At 30.7% G+C, this 15,424-nt stretch overlaps 1 protein-coding gene across 14 annotated transcripts in view; it reads left to right on the top strand.

Moving 5' to 3' along the window:
• Heph (polypyrimidine tract-binding protein 1 heph) overlaps positions 1–15,424 on the top strand; it is a 710,257-nt gene that overhangs the window by 654,938 nt on the left and 39,895 nt on the right. For all 14 annotated transcript variants that reach the window (XM_076780654.1, XM_076780652.1, XM_076780641.1 and 11 more), the window contains one exon: positions 10,916–10,967. In XM_076780654.1, coding sequence (XP_076636769.1) covers positions 10,916–10,967 — 52 coding nt within the window. The remainder of the gene's footprint in view (positions 1–10,915; positions 10,968–15,424) is intronic.

The following is a 15,424-nucleotide window of genomic DNA, read 5'->3' as shown; positions in this document are numbered from 1 at the left end:
TCGTTCGGGAAAAATGTTGGGCAGAAATTACGCCATTGTCGTTCAAACATTTCTCGACTACGTGCACGATTCTCGACACACGAACCTTTGAGGTCTTGATTTCCCGCGGGATTTTTCCCGAAAGCGTGCGCATACGTATGCCGTGGGAACGTCCTGGTAAAATGGCGCGATGGAAAACGTCGTGGATCGAATATGGACGCGGATATTATGTCGATACAATACCAATTATTATCGTGATAAGAATATCAATTTCTTGATTGAGACTTTGTTATTAAAAAATTTCAAATCATTCTGGAAAAATTACTTCTAGCTGCGGGGGTTCATTACAAACATTTTTGGTCAACAGACATACCCCCGAAATCCTGCGCATTTTCGAGAAAAAAATTCCTTACCGGAACTCTAATGCCTGACCATAAATGTTTCCCTGAAACTTCATGCGAATCTTTAAAATGTCATAATTTCTGAACGGATAGGACGATTTTGATGTTTAAAAAAGCAAATTACGCGTATTTTCATGGAGAATGTGTACAAATTGTAAAAATAATCGAAAAGTTGATCCTTGACTCCGTGAAATGAGAAAAACCCCATAAGAGTGGTCCAATCTTCATACGATCATAATTCCTGTAATAATGTATATATTGCAATGAAATTTTTGAGGGAAGTAGAGCTCATGGATACCTACAAAAAAGTATTAAACAACTTTTCCGTAGCATATCAAACAAATTTATTAAAAATCAAAATCGAATTTTTAAGAAATATCGAGAGGGGGTAGGTATTTCGGGGATTTTTCCCAAAAGCGTGCACATACGTATGCTGTGGGAACGTCCTGGTAAAATGGCGCGATGGAAAACGTCGTGGATCGAATATGGACGCGGATATTATGTCGATACAATACCAATTATTATCGTGATAAGAATATCAATTTCTTGATTGAGACTTTGTTATTAAAAAATTTCAAATCATTCTGAAAAAATTATTTCTAGCTGCGGGGGTTCATTACAAAGATTTTTGGTCAATAGACATACCTCCGAAATCCTGCGCATTTTCGAGAAAAAAATTCCTTACCGAAACTCTAATGCCTGACCATAAATGTTTCCCTGAAACTTCATGCGAATCTTTAAAATGTCATAACTTCTGAACGGATTGGACGATTTTGATGTTTAAAAAAGCAAATTACGCGTATTTTGATGGAGAATATGTAGAAATTCTAAAAATATCCGAAAAGTTGATCCTTGACACCGAAAAATGAGAAAAACCCCATAAAAGTGGTTCAATTTTCAAACAGCCATAACTCTTACAATAGTGAATATATTTCAATGAAACTTTTTTCTGAAGTAGAGCACATAGGTACCTACAAAAAAGTATTAAACAACTTTTCTGTAAGGCGTCAAACAAAAATACTAAAAATGAAAAAGGAGTTTATAAAAAAAATCGACAGGAGGTAGGTGCCTAAATTTTTCATCCAAAAAAAAATTTGCAAATCTTTCTAATAAAATTATTTTCAGTTGCTGGGGTCAATTACAAACATTTTTGGTGAATACACACACCCACGAAATCCTATTCAGTTTCGAGAAAAAAATTCTAATAAGTGGACAAATTTTTCGACAAAAAAAAAAATTTTTAAATCGCTCCCAAAAAATTATTTTTAGTCAGAGAGGTTTATTAGAATCATTTTTGGTCATTACACATACCCCCGAATTCCTACGCACTTTGGAGAAAAAAATTCTTTCCCGAAAATATAATGTCTGACCATACCGTCGATATTTTTCACTGAATTTTCATGCGAATCTTTAAAACTTCATAACTTCTGAACGGATTGGACGATTTTGATGTTTAAAAAAGCAAATTATGCGTATTTTGATGGAGAATATGTACAAATTGTAAAAATATTCGAAAAGTTGATTCTTGACCTCGAAAAATGAGAAAAACCAGATAAAAATGGTCCAATTTTCAAACAGCCATAACTCCTACAATAATGAATATATTTCAATGAAATTTTGGGAGGAAGTAGAGCTCATGTATACCTACAAAAAAGTATTAGACAACTTTTCTATAGGGCGTCAAACAAAATTACTAAAAATGAAAAACGAAGTTTTTAAGAAAAATCGATGGGGGTAGCTGCTGAAATTTCTCGGCGAAGAAAAATTTTGTCAAATCGTGCTGGAAAAATTATTGTTAGCTAGGGGGGTCAATTGCAATCATTTTTGGTCTATAGACATATCCCCGAAATCCTACGTACTTTCGAGAAAAAAATTCTTTACCGAGAATATACTGTGTGTATAACATCGAGAGCTTTGAATCGGTAATCACCCTAACAATTACCCATTCTGGACGATGTTAACTATAACGATAATGAGCATCTATATTCATGGGAAGTAGTAATTTTTATTGTTATCAGCGACACTTTACGCGGCCCGTTAAATATCCCGACGTGTAGTTGCTGTTCATTTTCTGGTTAATTTCACGGATTTCGTTAATGCGCCAACCAGCGCGCCATTATGTTTGAGCGGTTCGTTCGTGGGATATACGGGTCGAGCTTAAATAATTAGTCTTCGCATGGCAACTCCACGAATCGTATCGATCTACGATGTCACGTTTTGGCTCTTCTTTTTCAAGAATTTCTTAAAAAAAAAAAAAAACCCTTTCATTCCATTTCAATTCAACGAAACTAATAATTTCTAATAGAAATAGTTAAGTGACTCACCCTGTATATTAGTTCTATTTATGTTAACTATTTTTCATATATTGAAACCCCGTTTTAGAATTAATTATTTTAGAGAATTACCCACTTTCTGGCATTGCAAAGCTGAACAATTTCCATGTCAGAAAATATGATACAAATTCCACTATTTATTATATTTTCGAAGAACTTATCTCGAGTGTGGGAACTCTTGGGACTGGCTAACAGTTTCTTCGCCGAAACGATACATTTCCTTGGTTCGAAACGTTTTCTTTCCGGATGGTACCCAACGAGTAAACAATTGAGTTTTAAAAGCCTCTTTTTTACGACGAAGTGTAAGTTTAGTCGGTTTAAAAAGACCATACTAGCGAGCAAAATTTTTATTTATTAGATAATAACTCTTGTACTCCTTTCTTTATGAATTTTAGTACAGAAATAAACACTAAGGACAAATGTTAATTTATATAATTATGATTAAAATCAAAGTTTTGGTAATGCAAAATATTTGGAAGGCAAAATTCTTCTGAAGAATAGAATATTTAGTGGAATTTTGGTAGGCAAAATTCTTATTTATTAGATAATAACTTTTATATGCCTTTCAATATGAATTTTAATGGAGAAATAAGTACTAAAATTAAAGTTATATAATTACGATTAAAATCAAAGTTTTTTTGGCAATGCAGAATATTTTGGTCTGTCAAAATTCTTATTTATTACGTAATGAGTCTTGTATTCATTTCTTTATCAATTTTAGTACAGAAATAAAGACTAAATCAAATGTTAATTCATACAATTATGATTAAAATCAATGTTTTGGTAATGCAGAATACTTGGGAGGCAAAATTCTTCTTCTGAATAGAATATTTTGTGGAATTTTGATAAGCAAAATTTTTATTTATTAGATAATAACTTTTATATGCCTTTCAATATGAATTTTAATGGAGAAATAAGTACTAAAACTAAAGTTATATAATTACGATTAAATTCAAAGTTTTTTTGGCAATGCAGAATATTTTGGTCAGTCAAAATTCTTATCTATTAGATAATAATTCTTATATGCCTTTCTTTATCAATTTTAGTAGAGAAATAAACACTAAGTCAATTGTAATTTATATAATTATGATTAAAATCAAAGTTTTGCTAATGCAAAATATTTGGGAGGCAAAATTCTTCTGAAGAATAGAATATTTTGTGGAATTTTGGTTGGCAAAATTCTTATTTATTAGGTAATAACTCTTGTACTCCTTTCTTTATGAATTTTAGTACAGAAATAAACACTAAGTCAAATGTTAATTTATACAATTATGATTAAAATCAAAGTTTTGGTAATGCAAAATATTTGGGAGGCAAAATTCTTCTGAAGAATAGAATATTTAATGGAATTTTGGTTGGCAAAATTCTTATTTATTAGGTAATAACTCTTATACTCCTTTCTTTATCAATTTTAGTACAGAAATAAACACTAAGTCAAATGTTAATTTATATAATTATGATTAAAATCAAAGTTTTGCTAATGCAAAATATTTGGGAGGCAAAATTCTTCTGAAGAATAGAATATTTTGTGGAATTTTGGTAGGCAAAATTTTTATTTATTAGATAATAACTCTTGTACTGCTTTCTTTATGAATTTTAGTACAGAAATAAACACTAAGTCAAATGTTAATTTATACAATTATGATTAAAATCAATGTTTTGGTAATGCAGAATATTTGGAAGACAAAATTTTTATTTATTACATAATAACTCTTGTATTCTTTTCTTTATGAATTTTAATAGAGAAATAAGTACTAAAACTAAAGTTATATAATTACAATTAAAATCAAAGTTTTTTTGGCAATGCAGAATATTTTGGTCAGTCAAAATTCTTATCTATTAGATAATAATTCTTATATGCCTTTCTTTATCAATTTTAGTAGAGAAATAAACACTAAGTCAAATGTAATTTATATAATTATGATTAAAATCAAAGTTTTGGCAATGCAGAATATTTTGATCAGTCAAAATTCTTATCTATTAGATAATAATTCTTATATGCCTTTCTTTATCAATTTTAGTAGAGAAATAAACACTAAGTCAAATGTTAATTTATACAATTATGATTAAAATCAAAGATTTGGTAATGCAGAATATTTGGAAGGCAAAATTCTTCTTCTGAATAGAATATTTTGTGGAATTTTGTTAAGCAAAATTTTTATTTATTACATAATAACTCTTATATACCTTTCCATATGAATTTTAATGGAGAAATAAGCACTAAGTGAAATATTAACTTATATAATTACGATTAAAATTAGTTTTGAATATTTTGGTCAGTGAACGTGTAAAAAGTGCTCGATTTTCATAGTCCCTGGATAAAGACAGAACTATACTCGGTTATTTTGAACAGTAATTCACCCCCATCGCGTGGGATCTTTTAGTCAAGCTCGAAACAGCGCGTGATTCGAACGTATAACAAAGTCTCATAGAAGATGCATAACGAGGCGAAAAATCTACGAAAGTATGAATGGAATCGGGACCCAGTGACGTAGAAGCGGATGGATTTCGAGGGAGGGGGGTTCCCTAATGCAGGCAGCATCACGCATTTTAACTGGCATCGAATATTCAATTTTGCGCCCGACGAACGCCACTCGTGGATCGGATGAAGAATTTATTTTCCCCCCCGTCGTAACGATAAATCGACGAAATGAAAAATAAAGCGTACGTCGACGGTCGAATAAAAAGGAAACGATTCCATCGATTCTTCGTCGCTTTGTAATCGTTGCTAATTTCACCCCTTGTTACCTTCTCCATTTTGCTTTAATTGTCTTTAACATTTCAAATGGTTATTGCAAAGATGATCTATATTTTCAGTTTTAAGACGATTCCACCCGGTTGAATTTTCGCGAAATTCATCCGAAATTAAACGTTCTGCTAATACAGCAATAATACCGACGTGGACGAAGATTTAAAAAAAAAAAAAAAAACAAATTCGTGGAGATGAATACCCTAAATAATAATGCCTTCGGGTTTAATCGTTTCGCGATGGAATATTCGATATAATTAATTAAATCCGTTTCGTACCGACCGGTAACTGGAAATCCGACAAATTTCCCGATGGCTCGTCGGATTATATTTATGAATCGCGGAAAATCGATGACATTTCTTTCGCCCGTCCATTTGTGTGCGATAGGCAAACTTTTGTTTAATTATTGTCGATGGTTATTTCCACTGCCGGGTCATTTTGGTTGCAATATCGGACTGTTTGATCGAGGAACCATCCCAAACAATTTTTAATATCGTGTCCTCGAACATCCAGACATCTTTTCTGCAAGATACACAACGTGTAAAGATCTTATTCGATATTAAAATTTCTCATTCTGTTCATTCAAATTATTCCTCAATAATTCCATTATAATTTAGCATCATTACGTTATACTTATTGCTAGATTTTGGTTTAAATAAATGTTGTGTTTGCTCTTTTTATTGCTGTTAATATTTAATAATTTGTCTAAAGTATACTATTTAAGTTTGGGTAGATTTGTTGTGCAAGATACACAACGTGTAAAGATCTTATTCGATATTAAAATTTTTCATTCTGTTCATTCAAATTATTCCTCAATAATTCCATTATAATTTAGTATCATTACGTTATACTTATTGCTAGATTTTGGTTTAAATAAATGTTACGTTTGCTCTTTTTATTGCTGTTAATATTTAATAATTTGTCTAAAGTATACTATTTAAGTTTGGTTAGATTTGTAAAGATCTTATTCGATATTAAAATTTTTCATTCTATTCATTCAAATTATACCTCAATTATTCCATTATAATTTAGTATCATTACGTTATACTTATTGCTAGATTTTGGTTTAAATAAATGTTGTGTTTGCTCTTTTTATTGCTGTTAATATTTAATAATTTGTCTAAAGTATACTATTTAAGTTTGGTTAGATTTGTTGTGCAAGATACACAACGTGTAAAGATCTTATTCGATATTAAAATTTTTCATTCTGTTCATTCAAATCATACCTCAATAATTCCATTATAATTTAGCATCATTACGTTATACTTATTGCTAGATTTTGGTTTAAATAAATGTTGTGTTTGCTCTTTTTATTGCTGTTAATATTTAATAATTTGTCTAAAGTATACTATTTAAGTTTGGTTAGATTTGTAAAGATCTTACTCGATATTAAAATTTTTCATTCTGTTCATTCAAATTATACCTCAATAATTCCATTATAATTTAGTATCATTACGTTATACTTATTGCTAGATTTTGGTTTAAATAAATGTTGTGTTTGCTCTTTTTATTGCTGTTAATATTTAATAATTTGTCTAAAGTATACTATTTAAGTTTGGTTAGATTTGTTTGTACAAGGAATGGCCACGAAATGGCAAGAATTTATTGGAAAATATGGTACCCTTTAACCTCTTGATCGTACGATTTAATTCAAAAATTATTTCATAATAATAGAAACAAATAAATATGTAAATTATAAGAGTAATATTAGACAGTTGCAGACTCTATCTAAAATGGCAAAAATTTATTGCAAACCATGTTGAAAAAATGGTACTTTTTAACCCTTTCATGTACGATTTAATTCCAAATAATTTTTCAAAAACATATTATTTAATTTTGTTGAAATTTGTGCAAGGAATGGCCACGAAATGACAAGAATTTATTGCAATCCATGTTGGAAAAAATGGTACCTTTTAACCCTTTCATGTACGATTTAATTCCGAATAATTTTACAAAAACATATTATTTAATTTTGTTGAAATTTGTGCAAGGAATGGCCACGAAATGACAAGAATTTATTGCAAACCATGTTGGAAAAATGGTACCTTTTAACCCTTTCATGTACGATTTAATTCCGAATAATTTTTCAAACACATATTATTTAATTTTGTTCAAATTTCTTCGTACAAGGGATGATTGAAAAAAAAAATATATTTGTTTTACGAATACCTTGTGAATATAAAAATATAGACTAGGAATATTTATGCATATATAGCAAGTTAAAATTTTTAGAAACTACAGAATGCACTTGAAATGCAAAAATACAAAAGATACTCGCAGTTAAATACGAATTATATTCAGTGTTTGAGACAACCCCCTACTAACATTTAAAAATTATTAATTTAATTGAACTCTGAAACCCTCGATAATTGTACTGGTGCTACAGTTATGTTCCCCCAGTGTATATTCTATGGAAAATAAAATAGAAATGCGAAATAATGAGAAAAATAAAAATAATTGAAATACATCGAGATTTTAGTCGTAATATTTTCGAGTATCAGTTTCAAATCATTATTTTGCCATTTCTCTCTCCGATTAAATTTCGAGAATCGCCGATAAAAAGGATATTCGAGTCCCTGAAAGGATCGATGCCCTCGATTTGGCGAAAACCATCGAAGTAACGAACGATACGGTCGAAATTCTAGTTCGCATCACGCAACATTTGCAGCCATGTTCGCCATTCAGCCGTGGGGCTAATAATCGCGCAGAGTTCTACGCCGAACATGAACGTTCTTGTCATACATTTTCCTGGCACAATGACTGGACGATTCCATTAATAATACACGCATATATTTGTGCTGGTTATTAATTTCAACGATCGTCTCCCGTAAATTTCCACTTCGAGACGGGGAAAAAATCGATTGCATGAAATTAACAATCCAACAGAGACCCTCGTCGACTAAAAAAATAAGCTAAATTAGGCTTAATAAACTATATTCCATTTTTGAGAAGCAATAGATGGCAATTGTCACTCTTTAAAAATAAAATTTGGAAAATTCCCCACTTCGAAAAATAATTATTCGAGTCTGCGTGATGAAGAGAAATAAAACTTAATAGAATATTTTTTTAAAAATTTTAGGCTTCTTCCACTCCTCAAAAATAGAATTTTGCTCATTTTTCTGGCTATATTGTGGAATTAACCAACACTCGAACCGAAAAATAATTATTTGTGTCTGCCTAATAAAGAAAAATGAAACTTAATGAAATATAGATTTAATTAGAAATAAATTTTGATACTGAAATTATTTTTCTAAAAATTTTTGCTTCTCCCACTCCTCAAAAATAGAATTTGGCTCATTTTTCTGGCTATATTGTGGAATTAACTAACACTCGAACTGAAAAATAATTATTCGAGTCTGCCTAATAAAGAAAAATGAAACTTAATGAAATATAGATTTAATTAGAAATAAATTTTGATACTGAAATTATTTTTCTAAAAATTTTTGCTTCTCCCACTCCTCAAAAATAGAATTTGGCTCATTTTTCTGGCTATGTTGTGGAATTAACTAACACTCAAACTGAAAAATAATTATTCGAGTCTGCCTAATAAAGAAAAATGAAACTTAATGAAATATAGATTTAATTAGAAATAAATTTTGATACTGAAATTATTTTTTTAAAAATCTTTGGTTCTCCCACTCCTCAAAAATAGAATTTGGCTCATTTTTCTGGCTATGTTGTGGAATTAACTAACACTCGAACTGAAAAATAATTATTCGAGTCTGCCTAATAAAGAAAAATGAAACTTAATGAAATATAGATTTAATTAGAAATAAATTTTGATACTGAAATTATTTTTCTAAAAATTTTTGCTTCTCCCACTCCTCAAAAATAGAATTTGGCTCATTTTTCTGGCTACGTTGTGGAATTAACTAACTCTCGAACCGAAAAATAATTATTCGAGTCTGCCTAATAAAGAAAAATGAAACTTAATGAAATATAGATTTAATTAGAAATAAATTTTGATACTGAAATTATTTTTCTAAAAATTTTGTAAGTTATTTGCTTGCTCTGTAAAATTAACTGACACTCGAATCGAAAAATAATTATTTGAGTCAGCCTAATAAAGAAAAATGAAACTTAATAAAATATAAATTTGAATAGAAATAAATTTTGATGCTAGAACTATTTTGTTGAATATTTTCCTGGGTCAGCAGGGATACCAATGATATATTTTTCCCCCAGAAGAAATCATAGTCATAGCATAGCAATTTGTAGACAACGTTGTTTAAAAAATAATTATCAAATCGCTATTACAAACGAGATAACAATATTGAATTGTTATCTCGTTTGCATTACTCCGTCGATTAGTTGCATCAATAGTAGGTAATAATTATGCTTTTTTGGTAAACAATATATTATTGATCAGTATGTTATACTGAAAATTAATTAAATGCAGATGCTCATGTAATAAATTATGTGTTTATACGAGTATATGCCTCGTACAATTCGCGCGTTGAGGTTATTAAATTTCCATTATAGTTCCGTATGATTAAATAATAAGCTCTAGTGAAATAAATTAATAATAGCCAGTTTACCCAAATATTTTCTACCCAAATTGTTAATTTTTACAACTTGCAAAAATGTACAGTCGTCCAACGATTATTAATTACTCGAAATAGCTCGAATTAATTTCTCGAGACGTGGCGCGATAGTTTGTCGATTTTTAATTTATTCTGACAAAAAAAAATACGAGAACGTACGGAGATTCGAAGCATATTAATTTTCTTCCGAGCATATGAATCGGAGTTTGAGACTGGTTGACGTCGGTCTGAATAATGCAAAGTTTAATTTCGACGTTGGGAAAATATTAATGCGTTCGCTCTGACGATTTTTACCCGGCGGCATGTGTCTGTAAAGTGATTCAGAAATGATAGCGACTGTACGAATTTTAATGAAAATAGCCACGACTACGGTGTAATTTTTTAATTTAATTAAAAGTTAAACACAGGGGGAGGGAATAGAGCAAGTTAATTAACGAGATTTTTCGCACTGGACAGCGAGTCGAAACAAAGAAGCAACAAAGTTGTGAAATTCTCTATCAATTTTAGAGTTTTTAATTTTCTTTATGAAATGTTTAATCTGCGCTGAACAAATTAACAATCGCAACGGGCAGAAACAGGTACTTCAATTACGGGGGAAAAATACCGCGCAAATACTGAATTTTCGTCGTTTTATTTCAACAAATTTGCAGCTCCTCGAATTCGTGCGTATCGAAAAGTGAATTCTCGTAATACTTTTTAAATAATGAGACATTAAAATTCTTTAAAAGAAGCGTTTATAAATAAATTTCTAATTTAACTAGTAAAATTTGTTTAACGAACGAATCTGCACTTTCGTCGAACGTGTTACGAGCGATCGGTCCGACGCTCGACTCCGAGCGATCGCTCCGGCGGCAAATATCATCGTAGAAATAAATATATCTTAACCACGTGTTTTCTTCTTTGTTGCAGATATTCACACGTTTTGGCAAAGTCCTGAAAATCGTCACCTTCACGAAAAACAGTAAGTACACGATTTTATGCAAAAGAAATTTTTCTAAATCCGACAAAAAATTCGATAGAATACAATATTTCCTGATGTTAAATATAGAAAAAACGAAATACAGAATTCAGTATCTAATATGATCTTGCAACGAATAAATATAAAATGCAAACGTCCGAAAGTTGAATGAAAATTAATTTCGAATTTTTTTGTTTAAAGTGTTTTTGTAATGGAAAGCAATTCTCCGTTTTGGTAAACAATTGTACCAATAGTGGTGTTTCCTGTTTCGCGGAGCTTCTCGTTAAGAGACAACAATTAGAGAATCGTTCTGTTTAGACGGGACTCGTTCCCAGGATTAAATTCTTCTCGATTTTTCTTCCGTCGAAGCTTTCTGTTCAGGATGCAACAGCTACTGAGCCACCCTGTATAGATGCCACTCTCACGGGCAGACATGCCACGGCACTTTAGTACTTCAGTGTACTTGAAGTGTATTCCGGCCCAGCGATGCCGACGCCGACGCCGCTGCGCACTTGGCGCCGTAGTACTTTCGGTATTGCGCTCGAGTGTTCTAAAGGGTGTCTCGAAAGCACCTGTTTCCTCGCTCTGTTTTCCACCCAGGGGCGAACGGAGACAGAGAAAGAGACGGCAGACTTGGTTCTGTTAACGTTCGATGAAACGTCGACGCATTGCGTACAATATTTTATCAATTCGAAAATTATTTTATTCATTCAATTTAATCGATTGGAAAATTATTTCAATTCAATAATTATTTTATTATTAACGATAGAAACAAACGAATATGCAGACTGTGAAAGCAATACTAGACTCCTGATTCAGACTCATTCGCGACGGAGAAGAATCGCAAGAATTTCTTGTTATCGATGATGGCAAAAATGGTACCTTGATTGCATTTAATTTGAAAATTATTTCGTGACAATGGAAACAAAATATAAGAGTAATACTGAATAGGTTTGAGACTCTATTGTGATGGGGAAAAATGGCGAGAATTTATTGTTATCGATGATGGAAAAAATGGTACCTCGACCGTATTTAATTTGAAAATTATTTCGTAATAATGGAGACAATCTATAAGAGTAATACTAGATAGATTTGAGACTCTATTGTGACAGGATAAAATGGCGAGAATTTATTCTAATCGATGATGCAGAAAAATGGTACCTTGACTGTATTTAATTTGAAAATTATTTCGTGACAATGGAAACAATCTATAAGAGTAATACTAGATAGATTTGAGACTCTATTGTGACAGAATAAAATGGCAAGAATTTAGTGGAATTGGTGGTGGAAAAAATGGTACCTTGACTGTATTTAATTTGAAAATTATTTCACAATAATGGAAACAAAGTATAAGAGTAATAATAGATAGGTTTGAGACTCTATTGTGACAGGATAAAATTGCAAGAATTTATTGTTATCGATAATGGCAAAAATGGTACCTTGACTGTATTTAATTTGAAAATTATTTCGTGACAATAGAAACAAAGTATAAGAGTAATACTAGATAGATTTGAGACTCTATTGTGACAGAATAAAATGGCAAGAATTTAGTGGAATTGGTGGTGGAAAAAATGGTACCTTGACTGTATTTAATTTGAAAATTATTTCGTAATAATGGAGACAATCTATAATAGTAATACTAGATAGGTTTGAGACTCTATTGTGATGGAGAAAAATGGCAAGAATTTATTGTAATCGATGATGGAGAAAAATGGTACCCTTCAACCCCTTGACGTACGATTTATTATATATAAATTAGAAGAGTAATTCTAGACATAGTTCCAGACAAGAATTTAGTGGAATTGGTGGTGGAAAAAATGGTACCTTGACTGTATTTAATTTGAAAATTATTTCGTAATAATGGAAACAAAGTATAAGAGTAATACTGAATAGGTTTGAGACTCTATTGCGACGAGGAAAAATGGCACTTTATTGGAATTTAGTGGTAGAAAAAATGGTACTTTTCAACCCTCTGATGTACGATTGAATTCCAAATAATTGTTCAAACACGTATTATTTAATTTTGTTTAAATTTCTTCGTATAAGGGATGATTGAAAAAAAGATTTGTTTTATGAATATCTTGAGAATATAAAAATATTTTAATTTTATTAAATAAGTAGACTAATCATATTTATGGCAAATTAAAATTTTAAAAAACTACAGAATGCACTTGAGATGCAAAAATATAGAAAATACTTGGAGTTAGATACGAATTACAATATTTAAGGGTCGAGACAACCCTCTAGAAAACTCTCATTACTTCTATTAATAAAAATATGAGTTTTGATGATTGTGAAATTTGACAAGACGTTATCACACCGCTAATTTCATTCATTATAATAAAAAATGACCCCTTTTCGAGCTCTGTAAACTTTATTAGTTAAAGGGTTAACGTTAGGAAACAGAAAAGACAACAAGGGAAGGTTTATTGGTGTTGCAAGAACCGATCGGAAGAAAATGTCGGACGGAACAAAAGCGAGAATGTTCAAAGAACAAACGTACAAATAGTGGTTAATTGGCGAAATCACGGAGGCACGGATTTTAAATTAAATCGAAGGCGTGCTCTCAGTGTCCAATTAAGGTTTCATTCGGTCAAGTGGCTGCTCGCCCGTTCGATCTTCATATTTTTTTTCCCCATCCCTTTCCTCCCTGTTCCACCACTCGTTGATTCGATTTCGAGTAATCACGGCTTCTATTTTCGATGTCAGGACTTCCTGCGGTTTGTATCAAACTTCGACGCCCGTTTGTTCAGAAACAACCACATAATTATTTTTATTCAAATTGTCCTTCGAGAAAGCTTTCTACAATGTACAAAATATTTTTCAATTCCTCAAAATAATTGGATCGAATTCAGAACTATTTTTGCGTTATAGTATAATTTGCTTATAATAGCAAAAATATTTGATTAAAATATAAATTATCTGAATTGGCCAAGAACAAAATTGATGGATTTATTAAACAATTACTACTAATAAACTCTACGTAATTATTTTTACTCGAATTGTCTTTCGAGGAAAGCTGTGTACAAAATGAAATTTTTTAATTCCTGGAGAAAATTAAATCCAATCCAGGAGAATTCTTTTACTGTAATACAATTAATTCTAATAGCAAAAATATTGTATTAAAATATAAACTATCTGAATATTGTTGGACAAGTACAAAATTGATGGATATTTATACAAAAGTAAAATTTCTACTACTAATAAACTCTACATAATTGTTTTTTAATTCCTTAAAAAAATTGAATCCAATTCTGGAGAATTTTTATATTATAGTACAATTGCTTTTAAAAACATTCTATTAAAATATAAACTATCTGAATATTGTTGGACAAGTACAAAATTGATGGATATTTATACAAAAGTAAAATTTCTACTACTAATAAACTCTACATAATTATTTTTTAATTCCTTAAAAAAATTGAATCCAATTCTGGAGAATTTTTACATTATAGTACAATTGCTTTTAAAAACATTCTATTAAAATATAAACTATGTGGATATTGTTGGGCAAGGACAAAATTGATGAATACTTATAAAAAAATTACTAATAAACTCTACGTAATTATTTTTACTCGAATTGTCTTTCGAGGAAAGCTGTGTACAAAATGAAATTTTTTAATTCCTGGAGAAAATTAAATCCAATCCAGGAGAATTTTTTTACTATAATACAATTAATTCTAATAGCAAAAATATTGTATTAAAATATAACCTATCTGAATATTGTTGGACAAGTACAAAATCGATGGATATTTATACAAAAGTAAAATTTCTACTACTAATAAACTCTACATAATTATTTTTTAATTCCTTAAAAAAATTGAATCCAATTCTGGGCAATTTTTACAAAATATGAACTATGTGGATATTGTTGGTCAAGGAAAAAATTGATGAATACTTATAAAAAAATGACTAATAAACTCTACATAATTATTTTTACTGAAATTGTCTTTCGAGGAAAGCTGTGTACAAAATGAAATTTTTTAATTCCTGGAGAAAATTAAATCCAATCCAGGAGAATTTTTTTACTGTAATACAATTAATTCTAATAGCAAAAATATTGTGTTAAAATATAAACTATCTTGATATCTGGTTGTCCAAGGAAAAAATTGATACTTGAAAGTTACAATTAGCAAATGACAGTCTGTTTTACGAACGTAATTGCGCCCGACACGAAAAAGAACAGCGAACAGAACGAATGTTAAGGATTCGATCCGCCCAAGGCGTTTCCCTCTGTGTTCGTCAAAGAAAACCGAGGCAAGAATTTCAATTTGAGGAGGCAAGGCACTTCTGTTTCCCGGCGTTGTACGCCCCGGTGTGTTTCAAATTAAAAACACACACTCAGGGGCGCCCCCTTTCTCGTTCTGTTTCTCCCCATTCAGCGAGGGCCCCGCGGCGGTCGTGGAATCGTATTTTTCATTTCATTTCATTTGAAACACGCTTCAGGAACGATTCCGTGT

Source organism: Colletes latitarsis, chromosome 13, assembly GCF_051014445.1.
Source record: "Colletes latitarsis isolate SP2378_abdomen chromosome 13, iyColLati1, whole genome shotgun sequence".
NCBI classification, from domain to species: Eukaryota; Metazoa; Arthropoda; class Insecta; order Hymenoptera; family Colletidae; genus Colletes; species Colletes latitarsis.
The sequence above is the reverse complement of the archived record's forward strand: the minus strand, read 5'-3'. Positions and strand labels throughout refer to the sequence as shown.